General features: G+C 45.5%; 8 protein-coding genes across 8 annotated transcripts; 3 read left to right on the top strand and 5 right to left on the bottom strand.

Annotated features, from left to right (window-relative positions):
- Positions 1-1,393: 1,393 nt before the first annotated feature.
- Positions 1,394-2,506, top strand: ColSpa_11022 (uncharacterized protein; the record flags this gene model as incomplete). The annotated part of the gene is made up of 1 exon (XM_049277234.1): positions 1,394-2,506. The coding sequence occupies one exon, from the start codon at positions 1,394-1,396 to the stop codon at positions 2,504-2,506; it is 1,113 nt and encodes a 370-aa protein (XP_049133191.1).
- Positions 2,507-2,776: 270 nt separating this feature from the next.
- ColSpa_11021 (uncharacterized protein) lies at positions 2,777-3,142 on the bottom strand (the record flags this gene model as incomplete). Its single annotated transcript, XM_049277233.1, has 1 exon — positions 2,777-3,142. One exon carries the CDS (start codon positions 3,140-3,142, stop codon positions 2,777-2,779), a length of 366 nt encoding a protein of 121 aa, XP_049133190.1.
- A 3,376-nt stretch (positions 3,143-6,518) lies between these two features.
- Positions 6,519-7,622, bottom strand: ColSpa_11020 (uncharacterized protein; the record flags this gene model as incomplete). Its single annotated transcript, XM_049277232.1, has 2 exons — positions 6,519-7,400; positions 7,500-7,622. The coding sequence occupies 2 exons, from the start codon at positions 7,620-7,622 to the stop codon at positions 6,519-6,521; spliced, it is 1,005 nt and encodes a 334-aa protein (XP_049133189.1).
- A 30-nt stretch (positions 7,623-7,652) lies between these two features.
- Positions 7,653-8,168, bottom strand: ColSpa_11019 (uncharacterized protein; the record flags this gene model as incomplete). The annotated part of the gene is made up of 1 exon (XM_049277231.1): positions 7,653-8,168. One exon carries the CDS (start codon positions 8,166-8,168, stop codon positions 7,653-7,655), a length of 516 nt encoding a protein of 171 aa, XP_049133188.1.
- Positions 8,169-8,997: 829 nt separating this feature from the next.
- Positions 8,998-9,445, top strand: ColSpa_11018 (uncharacterized protein; the record flags this gene model as incomplete). Its single annotated transcript, XM_049277230.1, has 2 exons — positions 8,998-9,005; positions 9,103-9,445. The coding sequence occupies 2 exons, from the start codon at positions 8,998-9,000 to the stop codon at positions 9,443-9,445; spliced, it is 351 nt and encodes a 116-aa protein (XP_049133187.1).
- A 71-nt stretch (positions 9,446-9,516) lies between these two features.
- ColSpa_11017 (uncharacterized protein) lies at positions 9,517-9,807 on the top strand (the record flags this gene model as incomplete). Its single annotated transcript, XM_049277229.1, has 1 exon — positions 9,517-9,807. One exon carries the CDS (start codon positions 9,517-9,519, stop codon positions 9,805-9,807), a length of 291 nt encoding a protein of 96 aa, XP_049133186.1.
- A 247-nt stretch (positions 9,808-10,054) lies between these two features.
- On the bottom strand, positions 10,055-10,591 carry ColSpa_11016 (uncharacterized protein; the record flags this gene model as incomplete). Its single annotated transcript, XM_049277228.1, has 1 exon — positions 10,055-10,591. The coding sequence occupies one exon, from the start codon at positions 10,589-10,591 to the stop codon at positions 10,055-10,057; it is 537 nt and encodes a 178-aa protein (XP_049133185.1).
- Positions 10,592-13,958: 3,367 nt separating this feature from the next.
- Positions 13,959-16,904, bottom strand: ColSpa_11015 (uncharacterized protein; the record flags this gene model as incomplete). Its single annotated transcript, XM_049277227.1, has 1 exon — positions 13,959-16,904. One exon carries the CDS (start codon positions 16,902-16,904, stop codon positions 13,959-13,961), a length of 2,946 nt encoding a protein of 981 aa, XP_049133184.1.
- Positions 16,905-20,490: the final 3,586 nt, after the last annotated feature.

Below are 20,490 nucleotides of genomic sequence, written 5' to 3'. Positions count from 1 at the left end.
CTGCCATTCCACGCGCTTTACCCCGATCCGAACGCACCCATCCATCCATTTATTCGTCTTGCATCCCAATATTGAGGCCCGGTTTTTACACTACTGCCCATGACGAGGGTGCCATCACGTGCGTCACACGTGACCCCACCCTGGAGCGTCCACTCTGACGTTTTTTTCCGCCCGGCGACAGCGGTGCAGCTCCGACCAAATCGAAAAGCAGTTTTAGGCCGTCGGGCTGTGCTAAAGGGCTTTTCGGGCTGGGATGCGCACTTGGATCGGGTGCTAAAATCTACCAGAGCTAAAAACTTTCCAGGGGTCATCCCCTAGAGCTCAAGCTCTCTGGCCTCTGCGCACCACGGACATCTCCAAGCTCCTTTCTTTTTGGAGCAGACACTCTATTTAAAGCAGTGTAGCATCGAGGCGGTGTCCAGCAGGGAAGACTTAAATAATCAAGCTGCGAGAAGAGGACGGGTGTCAAGAAGAGGGATCATGCAAGCGGTGGAGAGGGCAGGATGCAACAGCATGCCCACGATGACTGCCCTCCGGTCATCCGCATCCCGTTCCACTCTCGCACTCTAACGTCGTTCGCTCATGCTCATGCATGTCGTCTGCCCTCCTCTTATCATCTCATCTCATGTCTTGCGCCAGCCAGTCTCCCTCAACCACGACTCGCATCCCATTTGTCCACCACCAACCCCATTGGCCAAAAGTTTCGCAACAAGCTCAAGGGAGCGCTTTAAACATTTGGGCTTGTTTCATGCCACTTCACAACGGCCTCTGAGCTCTGAACGGCGACCCTTGCTAAAGTTCGGTCTGTGTTCGCCCAGGGAGACCGCATGAGGGGGGACAGCCTTAATCTACGAATCTCCACTCCTTTGCTACGCGACGTCAACGTCATGCTTGATAATCGAGGTGGCCAACTGAGATTTCATCCTCTCAAAGTCTAGACATTACTCGACCAACTCTGAGGAGATTCCGTGAACAGACCCCCAGGTTTGCCATCCAATAGGCAGTGAGCTAGCTCACGGGCCGTACGACTAAAGCCATCGTGCACACATAGAATGTTGTCGATGTGAGAGCTCCCAACCGACTGTGACTGAGCAGTGTTAGGTTTCCTGCTCTTTCTAGGTGCTGCAGGTTACCATCTTGATTCCTCTCATCTATGAGATCGATCGTCGTCGCGGTTCATGTCTCCCTGTTTCTGCCGAGCTGGCTCCGGCACTAGTCGGTGTTGGTGCGCCCAGTCATCTCAAAGCTCAGACAACCCCTCGAAGCTAACTTTGGGGGTCTTATCATGGGCGTCTCCCAGATGTTTCGTCTGCACAACATCCCTCGTTCGACCACATCTCATCAGCTACTAATAACAATCGCGGAGGGCTAGCGTTTACTACCCTCTGATAAGATGTCACGAGCTGGTCTGTTCCCATCGGATTACTCCGACCATGGCGCACCAAAACGGATAATCATCGCCTTCCTGAAAAGCCGACAGGTGAGGCTGTTCGGCTTGTTTGCCGCACTGCTAATCGGCATCCGAGTATTCATCCTGGACTCTTCATCGGGCGGAGTCCCGCAAGACTATGCAGCCACGAACCCTTGGCGGGACCTACCCCCGAGCACGGCTGTCCACGGGACCATTGGCGAGGTGCTCCTTATCGGGGATACTCTCCGAGACGGCATGCTGCCAACATCTCTGCCGGACGACGACTACGATATGTATTCGGCGATGCTGCGCAGCCTCGAGACGAGGTCGGATCTCACCTGGCTCGTAGTCCAGGAGACCGGAATCGACAAAACAGTCATGGCCATCGCCAATCGCGGCGGTTATCACAGTCCCATTCCGGAAGAGCCACATGACTTGCACGAGCGCGCAAAGAGACTACATAGGCATTGGTTCACGCTTGCTTCTGCCAAAGACAAGCCGGATCGGTGGGAGGCTCGGTTCGACACCACCTCTCTGCCTCCGCTTGTCAGCGGACGCGCCACTGGCTCTGGACAAAACACAGATCCCACAACCATGGACTTGACGGTTGAGCAAAAGGAAGCGGCAGATACAAAGTACAGAGCCTACCGACAGCGCAGAGACCGCGCGGTGTCATACCTCAAGGACCACCCGCCCAAGCCTATGGCTTGGTCCCCAATCCAGACCGAGCCGGAATCGACTCGGGGCGCTTGGGAGACGATCTTCAGCGATGGCATCGTGCAAGCCGGACGAAAAGTGGTGGCCAGCAAGCTAGCCAAGAACCCCATGTTCAAGCCCATATATCGTGATCTCCTCACAGAGCGTGTCCCGTACGACTGGGTCAACCCGAACGAGCCGGTGAAGGAGTACACTGAGCAGGATCACCTGAAGGATATGGAGGCGTTCCGGGAGGGGTCACGGACGAGACAGGAAAGGACAGATAGGCAGGCTAAGTTCCAGGAGGAGCTGAGAGGCTTGGAGAGATTGGAGCGGGGGGCAAGGAGGAACTTTGATGAGACTGGGCAAACGAGCTTGGAGTCTCGCGGATATTTATAATGGACATGTCCACTCTATGACAGGAATGTATCAAATAGCATTTGCTTTCCCATACACCCTTATCGCTAGTCATAATAAAAGAAATAAATTCAAGCCTGATCCCTTTTATCAGCCGGTAATCAGTCATATGAGCACCGGCGACACACCCACCCATGTCATGTTCTCTACGCGATACACTCCCACCCCTAAATCCTTACCCTCTCCCACCTGTGGGCTCATGCCACACTTGCAGCTTCGTATTGCGGCTCGCCTCAACTTTGGAAGATCGATTTAGTAACCCGACAGCACAGCGCCGATGGAAGCCAGGGCCGGGACAGCCTGGATGAAGAAGATGCGCGGGTTCGCCGTGGCGCCGCCATACGCGCCGGCGGTGACGATGCAGCCGAGGAAGAAGAGGCGAATCTGCTGGGCGAACTCGGGGACGGGGTGGGCGAGGCCCCAGACGAGACCCGCGGCGAGGAAGCCGTTGTACAGGCCCTGGTTGGCGGCCAGCGTCTTGGTCTTCTCGGCGAAGTCGGCCGTCAGCTTGAAGGCCTTGCGGCCGGACGGCGAGGTCCAGAGGAACATCTCGAGCACGAGAATATAGCCGTGCAGGCCGGCCATGAGGCCCGTTGCGGTGGCGCCGATGAAACCCATGGCTGTTGATGGGGGATGGTGGTTTGTGTGAAGGTGGATGAGGTGCGGAGAAAGAGACGTGTCGTTGAAGGAGTGAGGTGTTTTGATTGGACGTGAGGGGCGATAGGACGTGGTGTCTCGGTGAGTGAGGGCGATGATCCTTTCCAATGTCTCAGGCCGTCTGGCCCCGACTGGTTTTTACCTCCCGCCTCGGTTAGATTGGGGGCCGAATCGTTGCAAGTTCCCGGCGGAACGGAAAAAACGATGGCATTGTGAGGATTTCCTTGGGTCGTGTCTTTGTTAACGACAAATTCGGTAGGTCGCGAGTCAGACGCTGTGTCCCACCGGTCCTCACCGAGCTCACCGAGGTTTCATGGCCCTCAGGCTTGTCACTGTAATAGCTGATTCGTGACATATCAATTAACTCCGACTCAAATTGGTAGCCTACCTAGATTCGCTCTATATAAATCGTAATCACTGTAGTAGATACTTAAGACGATATTCTGTTCTAGACAGTTTTCAACCAACTAGGCTCCCACTTATGGTGGGTTTAAGACGCATATAGAGACATAGAAGAGGAGAATGCATTTCCATTTTCAACAGCCATAACGCTCACTACTCCCATTTGTATCTTTCTTGAGTAACTCTAAATACTCTAGTCACACAAGAAGACCCATCCAACCTTGCAAATTCACAAACCCTAAAGCGCAGATCGGCCTTGAGACCGTATACATTCTGGTTGTCGCCATGATAGCCGCCAATGGCGACTCTACCAACAGCTGCTCCGTCTAGAACGGCGAGTGATTCACTGCCAATGAATCGCAGACCTGTGGCAACGGATGCTTCTGCGAGCTGGCTGTTGTCGACTGCTCGAGTTAGATGCAAGAGGTAGATTTCACCCAGTACGTCGGTTAAGTGGCGGAATCCTTGACCGACCAAGAGCCTGATCGATGACTGCGTTATAAGTGCGGTAACAGCCATACCGTAGTAAAAAAATACCTCAGGTTGAAATTAAGTAGAGTTTCCTGTATTATTAAGGCTTAAATTAAGTAATATATTGCTATTATCCCTATAGAGGTTATTATCTTTACTGCTTTCCTTTTTCTCTAAGCTAAATAAGCTTTATTTCTTTTTACTTTTATTTATATTATTATTTTTTATTAAATTACTATAAATAATTATTATAATTACTTATACTTTTATAATAAGTAACTAGTAAAATAAAAAAGAGCTTTTTATTAATATAAAAGGCTTTATTATTATTTAACTAATTACTTTAGCTTCTATTACTAATAAACAAAAAAACCTATTACGTTAATTAAAAAAAAAGCTAATAAAGAAGTAATAGTTTAATAAAGAGGTTACTTAAAATATTACTAAAGTCTATAATAAAAATAATAATAAAAAATATAATAAAATTAATAATAAATCTTTAAGTAATATATTACTTTTTTTTAAAGATTTATTTAGTTAATAAATACTAATATACTTTTATACTATTTAAACTTTAAAGCTTACTTATTGCTTTATAAAAAAGCTTTTTAATTTATACTATAATAAAAACCTTAATACTAATAAAACTACTATTAAAAAGCTAATCTTTAAAGATCTTATAATATAAATTAATATTAAAAGCTAATTTATTAGTTTTATAACTAATAAATAAATAAAAAATAAATATAATAATAAAAAAAAGAAGTTTTTTATTTAAATATTTATTACTTATAAGTTAAGTAATACGTTTAATAAAAATAATAAAAAGGTCTTTTATAGTAATAAGGTAAAAAAGAACTTCTTAATTATTTACTTAAAATATAAATAAGTTTTTAAAAAAAAGTTAAGACTACTAGATCTATATAAAGAAATATAAGGTATAAATACTAAGAAAAGTAATATTATATTATTAGTTAATAAAGTTATATATAGCTAAAAGATTAACTTTAAGGTAAATAAGAATAAAAAAAATAATAAAAATAATAATAATAACTTAAGGGATATATAAAAAAGTTAATTTTTTTATATACTATTATAGTTATTTATATTATTTTTTAGTACTTTTATATTTTTATAAAACTAATAATTTAATAAATAATTCTAGTAATAGTATATTTTTATTAGTAATAATAAATTACTAAAAAAAAGACTTATTATTACTAAAACTAATACTTATATTAATAAATTAATATAAAAGCTTAGAAATAAATACTTTAATAGTAAAAAAGAAATATTAAAGTTAAAGCTATAAAAAAAGAAAAAAAAAAGAAAATAATTATTATAAAAAGAAGCTAAAGTTAATAAAGTAATAAAAGACCTTATAAGGTTTAAAAAAGATCTTAATTATAATATTTATTTAGTTATTTTAAACTAATTAATAATAATAAAAAAAAAACTAGTAGTTTTAAAAGTAAAGTATTAGAATTTACTATTAAGTAATAAGTTAAAAAAAGTATATTATATAGAGGTTTATAAGTAAAAAGTTAAGCACTAGTAATAAGATCTTTTTATTTATAGTAATCCTTTATAGTAATCCCTAGTATTAGCTTACTTATAGAAATATCTTTTAAGTAGTATTCTTATTTTCTTCTATAGTATCTCTTTTAACTATTAGACTATAGTTCTCTTCTTAAAGCCTTATTAAACTATAGTTCTCTTCTTAAAGCCTTTTATAGTACTGAAACTGCGTGGGATAAAGGAAGCCAGCAAGTGGGCAGTTGACACACAAACCACACCAAACACCAAGGTCCCAGTATCGTCACGAGTGCACCTGGAGTGACCGATTACCCCAAGTGACTACCCCAACGCCTAGACCGTGAGATACTACTCTTTTCAGGTCCTCCTTGGCCTGATCAGGGCCATAAGCAAACCAGAAAAGTGTATCCTTCACGTCTTGCTGTCTGTTCGGATTTGCCCTTGTTGCTAAGTGGTACGCATATGTGTGTCGTGATCTCTGGAGGAGGAGGATACCCTCCTAGACCTTAGAGGTCTAGTCAGGCCTAAGGAAACAAAGTAATAGTCACTTATTACACGTCTTATTTAGATATCAAAGTAATGAATTCGTCCGTGTCTATCTAAGTACTTGTCTAAAGATGTCAAGCTTATCTATCCGCTTAGTGATCCCATGCCGATGCCCTCGTAATAGTATCTGACTAGAGTCCCCTTTTGTACTTGGAAGGGTCCTGCTTAGTCACGTCTGATCAGGCCTGTGATTATGTCTGCAGGCTGATAAAAGGAAAAACAAAAACGCAAAACCCTGCCCCTTTCCAATCGTCCCCCAGTTTTCTTCTTCGCGCAACATATTAAAAGGAGAAAAGTGTAAAAGCATAGGGGCAGACGACATATAAAAGCAAAAACCACTCGTCCTTATTGTATCCTCCCTGATCAGACCTGTGATGTCCTCCTAGCGGCGGCGGAAAGAGTATCTCGAGCCACTCGCCTCGTTACAAGCTACCTCCCTTTCAGCCTCAAGACACTCCTCCTCAAACTTAGCATCCCACTCCTGTCCCTGATCATACCGCTTATAACCCTCCCATCCAGGTGCAATTGTAGGTCGTAGAAACAGCTGCCAAGGGCGCTGTCGCACTGCCACCGTCTCATAAGGGTTCTCAAACATACTAACATATTCGTCCCTAGTGTAGTCAGTAATAGACTTGACCCTGCGCTCCCTTAGTTTGTGGCGCTGCTCCTGTGTGTTAAACAGAGCTTTCTCATAAGTATTTCGCTGTCCTTCAGTCTTCATGTACACAGTAGAAGCCACATTAGACAATCGCTTGAGGTTAAGGGGGCAGCGCGGGAGCGCAGGCTTCGCGGTGGCCTCAGACTCAGCATCGCTAACCTCCTCTTTGCCGTCTTCATCCTGAGCCTGATCAGGCTTAGGAGATGGCCTTACCACGTTACCTTCTGGGGCTGGCGTGGTAGAGAAGCCTGGCTGGTCCTGTGGCACACCAGTATCTGAGGGGGGGCGCATCGAACCAAAGAGACTGGTGAGATCGTCGTCTTGAGGTGCTGAAGAAGGCGTCTTTTTGATAGGCTTAAAAGTCCCAGGAAAGGTGTTAGAGAATTCAGGTGTGTCCTCCTTAGTTTGATCAGGCTTGCTGGATGCTTCTTGTCGAAGTCTCTTGTCATAACTGTCCAGTACAAGCCTCGGCTTGTTACGAAGGTCCTTTCTGCTGTAGTTTCCTGGTTTACTGAACTCTTCAGTAACCCATTGACGCCAGAAATGGTTAACGTGGTCAATGACGTTGCCTCTGCTATCGTTCCAAACCTTCGTCCAAGTCAGACTCTTTGCGATATTGGTAACGTTGTCTCAGATGCAGCATCTGATGAATTCTGCTGCATGCATTCCACAAGTCCACTCGTCAGGCTGTTAAAGGCCAATCACAATGCCTGCTTTCATGCGGATCACCTTGATCAGGTTGGGGGCAGCATTAACGCTCTGATAGAACTTGCAGAGACGGTCCATATCAATAGCGTACCAAAGGGTTACATCTCCGTCTCTCCACATACTGTCATACCAGAAAGATCATCCAGTAACTTAGTTAACAAAGAGGGCAGTGAAATAATTGATGTGATGGGTAACGAACGCCAGGCAGTCCGCCTTTCGAATCCAGTCCTTCTGATCAGGTCTGGCCGTCACAGTAGGGGTGTCGCGGCTCCAAGGAGGGCTGTCAGCAACAAAGCAATTGACCTTGGCATCTCGAGCAGCAAATGCCGCAAGACTTTGGACATCGTCAGAGGCCATCCAAGACTGCTTAACCAAATGTCCAACTGCGTTATAGATACCAGAGAGGTAGGTTTTTGACTCGTTGTTTGTCCACTTTCCCCAAGAACCATCTTGCGAAAAGCCCTTGCCCCAGCGATTATACATCATGCTTATGGCAGACGCGTTATTACTCAGAATCCACATAGAAGCAGGTCCGTCGCCCTGATCAGACGGACCAGGACAGTTGAGAGGTCTCAGCGGAGTAATAGGGTCTTCAGTAGCCGGGTCTGTGAACCCTTCGAGTGGCTTAAGGTCTTCGGGATGCGCGTACTGTGATTTCTGCGGCATCTTGATGGCGTTCGTGGTTTGCTTAGTCGGATCAGGGAGATTATCGCTGAGATTCTGAATGCGGCATTCCTCGAAGAGAGTTTAGCAGTGCTCCAAAACCCACATATTGTTGGTTCCATCTGGGCCGGCAGGAGCGTTCTAGATAACGTTAACGGCTTAGAAGGAAGACATGATAAGTTATAGATGTGTATAGATAGGTCTGATTAGGGTGAGAAAGTAAAAAAGAAAAAGAGAATAATATGTTGTTAATTGTTGGTTGGCTCGAAATTGTGTGGCTGAAGTTAATGGTGGTGATAAAAGAAGGAAAAGTGAAAGTTATTGTTAGCGGGTTTCTTGGGCTTATTTTATAGCTCTGTTTCTGACGAATCTTGACCTTGTTGTAAAAGAAGGAGCAATTCAAAGTTGCTGAAGAGAAAGAGTAAAAAGGTAGATACAGGAAGGTAAAGAAGGTAGTTGTTCATCTACCCAATGTTCATAAAAGTGAATAACTTCTTCCTGTTCACAACAGTAAATCACTTCTTTTCTCTTAGTTCCTTCCCTCTGATCAGTGAATTAGAAGAAGCAGGCTGTAGTTAGCAGGATAAAAAAGAGGCCAAGAATCTTCCTTCAGATCACTTCTTCTCTTCCTCCACACAACTTCACGTTACTTCTCAAGCTTCATCTTTTCTGCAACTCAAAACCACTCAACAAATCAACTTAACTTTCTCACTATAGCCCTAATCAGACATCATCATACCTCCCAAGCGTAAACCTGAAGCTGCCTGGAACCCGTGGTTCTTTACTTGCGACCCTCCTACTAGAAACAATTACCTGGCCATAACTCCTGTCAATGCCACAGTAAGTCGTCCCCTACTCCCTGTTAAAGGTTCATAGCCCTGATCAGACAGATCGCAACTTCCTTAGTGTGGCGAAAACTCGAGTCTCCGATCAATAGTCTCTACTGCGAAGTCCAGTTTGCCGATGAAATTCAGAATGGTCAGACTCGCAAGAAAGTTGCTCAGGCCTTCTGGCAGGCTATTGCAAGAGGCAATGTCCTTCAAGTCCTCCAAGATCATACCAAGACTGGCTTGTTCAAGCGTCGCGTTTTCGTCTATGCCGGTTATCAGGGTGCTTTTGGATCCCTGGCTTGGAAGCTTGCTAGTCGCATGCAGGCTGGCGCCGCCTTGGCTGTCCATGGCCTTGGTGGTCGCAATGCTGTCCCTTGCGAATGCTGCGAAAAGGGTTGGCAGGCTGTCCGGGCTGGGCCTGATCAGGTCGCCTGTTTCGTCCCCTTCTAGGAATACGTCTCCCTTCCTAACGAATTCGGCAATGCATGCTCCAATTGCCTTTACCACGAGACTCAAGTCCAATGCTGCTATCAAACAAGGACTTTTACCAGGAGTTTGGATACATGGGTCGGGTAAAGGGCACCAAAGAGCGAAGAGCCAGCGGCGGTGGCGTCCCCTTAAGCATTCCTAACAATATCTCTTCTATCGATTCCACGCAGTTCTTTCAGTCTGACCTTATGAAACTTATCAAGGATCAGTATAAGGGGCTTTCTAAGAAGGAGAGAAAGTCGCCTGGTATCTTGGATGGCTTTATCTGGGTGCAGGATAGTATTGACTGGAAGACGGAGGGTGATGATGAGGATTTGGACTAGGGATATAGGGTTGTCTGATGACTTGGTGGTTTGGGCTTAGGATTTAGGGTGATTCTGGGATGTTTCTAGGTCTGATCAGGCGTTTCCTTTCCCAGATAACCTCGTTCCCAAGTTTATTGATGAATGCAATAAGGGTTCTGAATTAATGAACTTTTCGTGAAAGGAAATGCGTACAAAATGTTATGGAAATGACAGTGCGATGTAGACAATAATAAAGGAAAATGAAAGGATATGATAGCAGGCCTGATCAGGCTTGTTGTGTCATGTCAGTATACTGTGCGTCCTTTGCCGAGTCCTTGGGTTGGATGTCAATCGCAAGTCTGGACGATGACTTCCAATGCTCTAGTTCTCTGCGGAGCGTGTCGTTTTCTTTTTCGAGGCGTAGCTGTTGAAGCCTCGATCGTGTCTGCATGATGTCTTCGTCCTGATCAGGGCTAGGAGCCATGTCTGCTTCCCAAAGTTCGTCTTGGTGGTCCTGGGCTGGGAAGAAGGGGGTTATTTCGTCTTTGAGCTTGGCTTTGGCCCACGCAGGATCCTCCAATTCCCAGAAACCGGCGTCGTTCTCGATATACCTCTTGAGACGTTTCCCAGCGTATGTGGCCCTCGTGATAAGGTCACCAGCAAGCGTCTCTAGGCGGTACGATGCCGAGTTCTCAGACACAGAGTAGACTCGTAAAGGGCCTTGCCAACGGTATGTAAGTTTCCTAGCTTTCGATTTGTCGATTACGCGTTTCTCGTCAAAGACAAGAACTAAATCGCCAGGCTGAAGCTTCTCTGACCGCATTGTGTGTTGATAGCGCGCGTTATAGTAATCCGCAGATTTCTGTCTCGCAAGAGCCACATTCTTAGCTGCAGTCTCCCTATCGATTTCAAGTTGTTCAAAGGAGCGTATCCTGGCAGCGAGTTCCTGATCAGGGTCACAAACTCGTCCCCAGTCTAATACTCTCCAAGTTAAGGTAGATTCTTCGATGGGTGTGATCGCTTCGTATCCTGTAGTTAGGAAGAAAGGTGTGTAGCCCGTTGGTGCGCGGACTGTCGTTCGGTCTGCAAACAGCGTAGTAGGCACAATCTTCCCCCAATCTCTTTTTCCTCCGTCTGACCAGGTCAAGATGGTGTGCGCAATGGGTTTATGGCCTTGTTCATTGACCCCGTTCGCCTTTGAGTTATACGCTGATATAACCCTTTTTCTGATACCATACTTTTCATTCAGGCGGTCCACAGTCCCTTTGTTTTCTGGTCCGCCGTCGACAATCATCTCTCCACAGACACCGTGGCGGCAGAAAAAGTCTTCCCAGATGAAGTCGGCGACCTGATCAGAGGTGACAGTCCTTACCCTCCTTGCTTCGGGCCAACCTGTCATATCACAACGTCCCTCGATCAGTGCCCAGGAACCAATCCACTGGACATCAATAGATATCTTCGTAAACGGTAATTCCCCTGGGACTGTACCGATGTGCCAGTCGTCCATCCGGGTTGATCGAGCCTTCTGACAGGCTGGGCATGACGCGAGCTGGGCCTGCACCCTCCGGTACATATCTTTCCAGATATAGGATACAGAAAGTCGATGGAATGTTGCATCGCGTCCCGGTGTCCTGATTCGACGTGTGCGTTCCTGATCAGGTTCTCCTGAATCTTTGGGTCGTCAATAAGGCGTCTAGGGATCGGGATCTCTTTGTTGGTCGACGGTATAAATAGCCATCTCGAGCAAGATAACACCAGGCCTCTATTTTGAACTTCCTGAAAGTATGCTGTGATATTCCATCTAGGCGTAATAGTGTCTTTAGATGGAAGATGATTTGTCTCGTTCGGTCAGTCCAGTACTGATCAGGGCGGAGCCATGCTTCAGGGAGTTGATGCAGGTGAGAGGTCTTTGAAATGCCGGATTTGGATCCTCCGAATGATTCGTGCAGTCGAACAAAGTAGAGGTTAGCGTCGATGAAATCTTCAACCTGATCAGGGCTCTCGTATTCCTCGATATCGGACAGCCCTGGTGCTTTTCGTGATAGCGCATCCGCTACCACATTCTTCGTCCCCGGTATATGCTTGACGTCAAAGTCGAAAAGACGTATCCAAGCAATCCACCTAGTGATTAGGGCGCCAGGAAGATCGTGAGACCCTCCGTTGAGCTGAGCAACTAGGACCTGTGCATCAGTTTCCAACAAAAATCTGATACCGTAGACGTAGTTTCAGAGTTTCTTCAATGTCATCAAAACCGCTCTCAATTCCAGTTTCCCAGAGTCGTATTTTAACTCAGCGCCTCTCCAGATACCACTTTCATACCTTGCCACAGCCCTCTGGGTACTGATCATCTGACTTAGTACTGCGCCCCAACCTTGCAGGCTCGCATCTGTGCTGATGACCACTAACCCAGCTTCTGGGCCATAGGATAATGAAATGATTACAGGAGAAGTTGTTAGTTTGGACTTGAGGGTATCCATAGCGTTGACCTGATCAGGCCCCCAGGTAAACGTGGCGTTCTTTTTGAGGAGTTTCTGGAAAGGCAAAGTGATCTCCGAGTATCTGTCGACCATGATCTGTAGAACCCAGTCATCCCTATAAATGACCTGACTTCACTGATGTCTTTGCATTCTTCCCATTCCTTGATCTTGATGACGTTCGCCTGATCAGGGCGGCGACCTCCAGAACCGCAGACATAGCCGACGATAATAGCCGTTCTCTGAAGCCATTGTGATTTCTTGCCAGCTATTGTGCAGCCTGCCAACTCGACATTGAAGAGCACCATGTCGACGTAGCGAATATGTTCGTAGATGTAGCGTCGAATGCCGGCCTGATCAGGGAGCTCCTCATCGTTGTACGTGGTTGTAGGCCCTTTGATGACGATATCATCAAGAAAAGCCCGGCAACAATGTGGTATAAGGTCATAGAGTATCCGGGTGATAACTCTCATGAACTGTGCCACAGAATTGGTACCACCTTACGGTAAGGTGCACATGCGTAGAAGTCCAAGGGGAGTAGCAAACGTTGTTAAATCCCTGCTTTCCTCAGCTAGAGGGACTTGGTCGTATCCAGAGAAGAAGTCCAAGAGTGAGAGAATCTGGCACATGCCGAAGTCTTCTGAGAAATTCTCTGCTCCTGGAGGAGCAAAGGCATCGCGAATCGTGACCCCATTCATCCGAGTAGCTGAATTGATCAGGCGTAGGAACCATCCTTCTTCTTCACAAGAAACCAAGGGTTTCGTATAGCCCCATGACCTTCTTCTAGGATACCCTTATCGATTCGTACCCGGATAATGTCCATAGCTTGCGATTCAAGCGCTTTGGGTATTGGAATCCCTTTTCTCGCCAGGCTTTGTGAGGCACAGTCCTGATCACCTGTGGGGGGGCAACTTTCGGGTCAAGCGCGCCGTTTTCGGAGAAGTCCCAAGCGAGAGCATTTTCGCGGTTCAGAAGGACTTGGAGGAATAGGTCCTTCTCGCGGGGTAGGAGATGACCCAGTGTATCCATGATGGCCGCCAATCTGTCTGGCTTGAGGCGTGAATACGGCTCAATACTTGAATACTTAGGCCTGATCAGGCCTCGGAACGGTCCCTCATCGGGTTGCATTGTCTTTTCGGCTTCAGCCAGGTTCTTGACTTTCCAGAGGGGATCGCCGTCAGGGGTTGATCCGTCAGACGGTTGGTCGTCAACCGGATGTATCTTCTTGTCTTTTCCCTTATACATGGTGAATACCTTTGCATTCCGCTTGGCCTGATCAGGCTGGGATGATGTTTTGTCGGATCCACTCGCGGTTGTGCGGTTGCTCTGGGGTAAAGGCGTTCCCTTTTTGTTGATCATGTCGAAGTGCTTGACTATCCGCTTCCTGATTCTCTCTGCTTTAACCTTCCCAATAGTCGCTGACAACTGGTTAAGGTAAACCTTGGGACAGCAGGCCTGATCAAGACGATCGTGTCGATGTGGGGCGGGTTGGCTTTCCAACGCAGCAAGAACATCCCTTGTTGTCGTGCCTTCTAACCTTTGCTGCAGTCTTACAGACGTCCTCCACAGCTGGGGCAAGGAGTGTAGTCAGTGCTATTTTCACCAGATAATCCGATTCTTTTTCAGATAACCGGATCACTTCTTCGTCGTCCTCTTGTAGCTCATGTCCAGGAATTTTGAGCTTTCCAGCAACGGTCCTGGTACCGTTACTGGAGTCTAGTTTTCCTGGTCTTGATGCAGCTTGGTCTGATCAGGGAGATGGTCCTTGAGAGCCCTCACATAGTTGTCCCAGTCTGGCAGATAATCTAGGAACTTCCCAGGATTGCCAAACTTCAGAAATGCGGCCGGGACATGGAGACGAGTTTGCCCTGTTGTCAGTATCAGCGTGATCATGTCGGGGCCATACACGTAGTTGATCTGCGTATGGAACCCAAAAGGCGATCCCAGAAGAAGTGGTTCGTTCATCCTTCTATCGTCAGCAACGAACATGCTAGTTAAGAAACAGTGGCCTTCAACCCAGACAGGCACGATAGCTGCTCCGTCAAAGGATACACGCTCTGAATTGGGATCAAAAGCGTTCATCCCAAGCGGCGTAGTTGTAAGCTTGATAGCGTGCTTGTCTGCGTACGATCTTGAAATAACGTTGATTTGTGAACCATTGTCAATGACACCCTTGATCAAGTCGTTCTGATCAGGGCGAAGACCACCGACTCGGACGTTGATCACAAAGTGAGGCATCATAAAGTGCGGAACAATAGACTCAATGGTGGTCAAGTCAAGCGTCTTGATAAGTCTGACCTTGGCAGTTCCGCTCATAAGGTTCGGGACGTCTCTGTTATATCTGTCGATTGCCTCGCGGGCTCCTGATCTTTCGTATGGTTTCACCTCCCTGATCAGGTCAGAGGGAGCCTCTAGGTAGATGTCCGAATACCCATTGCTGTCTAGCATCTGGCGTATCGTTACCATCGCATCCTGGTTGAGCTGAGGCCAGACTCGAAGCGCAACTTCGAAGGGAATAGTAATATTCCCTCCAAATTTCTTGGCAATGGCTTGAGCAGATGCAGCTCGGTCCATTATCTCTAGCTGATCTGGGATAGAACTCTCCTCGGCAGCTCCTTGAGCATATCCTGGGCCATATGCGAAGCTGGCGTGTTCACCCGCTGGTACAGTTTGAACAGAAGGGGACCTTGAACTTTCAGGAGTCTGATAGGCCTGATCAGGGTGCACTGGACCGGTAGGTTGTGTCGGCGGAGGAGTCTGGGCACGGGCATCTATGTTCATTTCCTCAGCCTGGGAGCCAGTGCTGGAAGTGCTCCCTCTTCGATGCATGTTTTTCGAAACAAAGCCTTGGCGTACTGAATGGGGCCTTGCCTGATCAGGGCGGCGCAGAATAGGTCGCGGCATTGTGTCCAATGACCTGGTAACCGCGTTCACTTTTGCTCCTTGAGTTAGGAAGACTTCGGCGTGTGTCTTAGGGGATACTGAGACGCATTTGACAAGATTCACCCGGGCGTCTTGGGTGTACAGCGGTGGGTAGCACTGTATCTCAGGTTGAAAGGGACGTCCAACACCCTGGTCAATCATACGTTTTGCTGCTTTTGCGGCTTCTGGGAACAAGGTGTTGTTCGCCACATGGGTGAGGATAGTAACCCGGTCAGGCTGGTAGTTTTTGCGGGCTTCCCAGATAACAACATCAGGAACTTCGTTTACCTCAACGTTCGATCCTCGAAGTACCCCATACTTGTAGACGTCGTGGTCCAACATGATCAGGTTGGCCTCTTTGTCCTTTTTGAGTTGCGGGCACATCCAATACCTTCTTTGGTCGCATGCATCATACCAACACTGATCAGGATGGCCTGGAACAAAACCTGGCTTGCTGAAGGAGGACGGTTGTCGAGCTGGTGGTGTATATAGCCGTGGAGGACCGGATGCAGAGACGTTATAACTACGTGCAACCATGGGTTGACTGTTAGAGATAGTCTGGGCTTCAAGACTGGCTTTTACAGCGAGTGTAAGGGCTGCTACTGTTTTCGAAAGTTCGTCCATAGCAGGATCAGTCGTAACTTTGATGTCTTTGAAAGCAGACTTCTTAGGGAGTGTACCTTTGACCTGATCAGGGCTGGAAGGCCGCTTTGAGGAATAGGGAACCGTAGCTGATGAGGAGGAGGCAGAAGTGTCAGAATCTCCGTAATGACCCTTGTATCTTGACTTCTGTCCCACCCATGCGAGCATTGCCCTCTTGAAGGCGCTGAAGTTCCCTCTCTCAAACAGATCAGCAGGGGAAAGTCCCATCTGCAAGGACACTGCCATAATCGTGTTTTCGGAAAATCGCATAGCAAAAAGCTCAATCAGCTCTTGGGCGCCCATCACAGGCTTCCCTTTAGCCTTTGCCTTTTCTCTTACGCTCTCAACCTTCTGAAACAAAGTTGCAGTTTCTGTCAGGTTATCGTCCCTGATCAAGTCTCCCTTCATAAGGTCCTTGATGCGGCGGTTCGGTTGAAGGATGACTTCTTCGTCGAGTTGTCCGTAAGTGTCAAGAAGGAACTTGCTTAGTTCTTGCCAAGTCTCCTTTTCAGCCTTGATCTTCACCGTTGCTCGGTGTTCATCAGGTAAGTACCATGGCAACGCTTTTGTCTTCTCTTTGTCAGAGTAACCAGCAAGCCCAGTCAAGGCTTCATACTTGTCAAGGAAATCGGTGATGTTACAGCCATCAAAGGTGGGGGCCCCTTTGGTGTCCGGCGGTGGCATCTTGATGGTTGACCGACGCAGGTAATCTGTCCCGCCCTGATCAGGCTTAACAGACCCTTGGTCCTTGGTCATGCTTGCGTTGACCATTGTTAATAGGTTCGCCATCAAGAGTTGCTGGGCCCGGAAGTCTGCCGCAGTAAGGGAGTCTGGTGCCAGATCAGGGGAAGGGCTTATGTCCTCGCCGGCCTGATCAGGACTCCCTTTGTACTGCCGATAGCCTGAGCTTGGGTCCTTGCCCTCGCTTCTCTTGGTGGTTCCGAAGTTGGGAATCCCAGGACCGGTCTCAGACTCAGTGTCCACATTGTCGTCAGGGCCTCGGTAACTCTGGAAAGCTTCACCGGCGAATGAGGCTGCCTGATCAGTCAGACCTCCGAGCTGCCCCGTGTCGGTCGTTGATGGGGTCGGCTCAGACATGTTGCTGATATCCTGGCAGGCCAGTTGTGGGAAGTGTAAATGGTATCGATCACTCTGAATTGATCTTGGGGTGCTGCGCGTAAAATCTCTTCGGAGTTGCTGCCTGGCCCAGTCTGTCAACCTGATCAGACTTGGGAGCAGTATTTCATATGTTCTTATAAGGCATTGGTTTACTGCGTCCTTGATTGAGTTTCCAAAGGGGGTGCTCGTCAAGTCCAGGCCAATCCTAAAGGAACGTTGAATTTCCATTGCTGCCGATCCATCAACGCTGAGACGTTTAGTCTCCGTTAATAGCGCAATGTCGAACCTGATCAGACCGAGGCTTGCATGATAACAAGATCTCGAGAAGTTCTGGGCTTGGTTCGTGGTCGTGATCATTCCGTAACCTACGCTGAGAGAGCTTCTTAGCTCACTGATCCCAGCAGAAGGTATCATTCTTATCTTATCGTTTTTCTTCTTCCTCTCACGTCTTGCGGGCTCCTTTCTCCGATTGGGCTTGCTCAGTGCTTGCCCACAAAAGGATCGCCCACGCGGAAGGTTTGTCTGGCCGTATTGTGTCGTCATGGCTGGTCGTTCGTTTCTTTGCTTTTTCGAAGAATCCCGCTTTTCTTGGGTCTTGTCCATTGCGGTTTCTCAGGGTCAGGCTCACTCCCACGTCTGGGACTGAGTCTGATCAGGTCGAGGATATCGTTTCCTTCATATCTTTTCGATGATATGTTCTGTTGGTTGAAGCTATTTTCGAGGTACTGATATCGGATTTGTCGCGTAATCGAAATAAAACAATGAGAAGATCGGCGGTTCGATTCCGCCACGAGGCACCATTGAAACTGCGTGGGATAAAGGAAGCCAGCAAGTGGGCAGTTGACACACAAACCACACCAAACACCAAGGTCCCAGTATCGTCACGAGTGCACCTGGAGTGACCGATTACCCCAAGTGACTACCCCAACGCCTAGACCGTGAGATACTACTCTTTTCAGGTCCTCCTTGGCCTGATCAGGGCCATGAGCAAACCAGAAAAGTGTATCCTTCACGTCTTGCAGTCTGTTCGGATTTGCCCTTGTTGCTAAGTGGTACGCATGTGTGTGTCGTGATCTCTGGAGGAGGAGGATACCCTCCTAGACCTTAGAGGTCTAGTCAGGCCTAAGGAAACAAAGCAACAGTCACTTATTACACGTCTTGTTTAGATATCAAAGTGATGAATTCGTCCGTGTCTGTCTAAGTGCCTGTCTAAAGATGTCAAGCTTCTCTGTCTGCTTCGTGATGAGATCCCGATCTCTGTGATAGTATCTGACTAGAGCCCCCTTTTGTACTTGGAAGGGTCCTGCTTAGTCACATCTGATCAGGCCTGTGATTGTGTCTGCAGGCTGATAAAAGGAAAAATGAAAACGCGAAACCCTGCCCCTTTCCACTATTTACTATCTAATACTTTAAAGCACTATATTATTAGTAGACCTTCTTTTTTTAGCTACAAGTTATCCTTTTAACTACTACTTACTACTACTATTACTCTACTTATATAGCCTTAGTTATTTACTTCTTATATACCTCTTTTATATTATTAAAAATAATACTTAATATAAATAAGTAGCTTAGCTTAATAGCTTACTAGGCCTAGCTTCTTTATTACTATGTTACTAGTTTCTTATTATAGTCTTTAATATAACTTTGTTAATACTTATAGTTAAGAGCTCCCTTATTAATTACTTCTTTAATTACCTTAAATCTTTTTTTTTAAAAAAGTATTTTATAAGCTACTATATTTCTTCTCTATATAGTTAATAGTAAGTATAGCTTTATTAAAGTAATTATTATATAATAAAAAACATATAAAGTAAAATAATATATTAGCTTTATTTTACTATATTCTTTTTATTAACTAGGCTAATATAATATTATCTCTAATAGGCTAAATACCTGATTTTTCAAACCCTCTTATAATATTCATAGCTATAAAAGTAATATTAGTTATATTAGTAAAGGTAATAACAAAGTTACCTTTTATAAATATAAAGTTATTATCTTATATATAGTTATAAAGCATCTTTTACTAGGTACTCTTAAATAGCTAAAAGACCTTAATATCTATTAGCTAAAAAAAGTGTATTATATAAAGTAAAAAAAAACCTAAAATAATATTAAAGTTAATATAATACTTTATAAGCTCTATACTAATATAACTAATAAACTTATCTAATAGAAGTAAATAATATAACTACTTTAACTTCTTAATAATATCTTAATAGTTATAGTATTATTAGTATACTTTACTTAGCTCCTTATTAAGTAAATATAAGTTATAGTTATAATAGCTATATATATTAACGCTAAAATAGTCTTTAAGTAAATAGCTTATATAATAATACTTTACTAACCTTATATATAACTTAGTATTAAAGTACTATATATAGTTTATTATAACCTCTTAGTTTAAAAAGCTAATTAATAAATACATAAAGTAGACATTTTCTTAGACCTAATAATCTACTTAAGTAGTAACTAGCTACATTTTAAAGATTAGATATCTTAGTATACTATTACTAGTAGCATTATTATATCTAATAAGTATACATAACTTTTAATTTATAAGATTAATAACCTCTAATAAGCAGTTATATTTCAATAGCCACTAAAGCAGTATTACGTATATCCAGCTACTAAGGCAGCTAATCCAGCACTTGGACTTATTAGCGTTCCAGATATCAGAAGGGCCAAGGTCATACTCCCATACAATTACCCAGTACTAAGCAAAGAAGTCCTCTATCAAGGCCAGATCCAGCTCCACTCCCTTCTAGTATAGCTCAACCAGCTTAATAGCAGACTTCTTCTAAAGCTCCAGGTAGTTAGCAAGCCAAGTGCAGACAAAGTGTTCTAAGACGGGGTAAATACCCTAGAGGTCACAGAGATAATTAGCCGTTTCCTTGACCTGTATTAGCAAGGCTAGGAAGCCAGCTTCAGCAAGCTATATAACAAAGGCCACAAGAGCCGCGTCTTCGGCGTCCGTTAACGCCCAGGGCCAGCCAAGGGTAGCTAGTAGGCTTACCCGGAGGTTACGGCTAGCCCAAAGGGCCTAGAGATACTGGTAAATAGACGTATTAGATACGCTATACTGCTGGGCAATTTCGCGGATAGATATAGTAGATATCTGCTTGCCAGCCCGATTAAAGTAGCTAGCCTGTTACTAGGCGGCAAATACCACTTTGGTGGCCTTTTTGGCAGTAGTTATATTCTTGTTATATTAGCGGGGCATATTGACTGTGTTAGATAAGGATAGTTGGTTTAAATAGTGTTGATATTTGTTAATAAAATGTTTGAATAATTGATTGTTTTGGTGAGAATATAATAAAAGTCAGGACAAAGTGGGGACAGGCTATAACCCCCTTTTCCTGCTGCAACCCCCCTTTTTTTGCCCCCTCCGTGAGGAGGGGTGTTTAGCTCTGCGCGGCGCTGACTAACACCCCCGGGTAATACAGTATTTTCCCAGCACAGTTGAACTCCCAAGCCATGTGTCTGACTGAATTAAAGGAACGATGTGGCATCTAGCTAGACACGACTTGCTCGTCTAAACAGAATGTTTCATTCTGCT

Source organism: Colletotrichum spaethianum (assembly GCF_022836535.1).
Source record: "Colletotrichum spaethianum MAFF 239500 DNA, contig41, whole genome shotgun sequence".
NCBI classification, from domain to species: domain Eukaryota; kingdom Fungi; phylum Ascomycota; class Sordariomycetes; order Glomerellales; family Glomerellaceae; genus Colletotrichum; species Colletotrichum spaethianum.
This window is presented reverse-complemented; position numbering and strand designations above follow the sequence as displayed.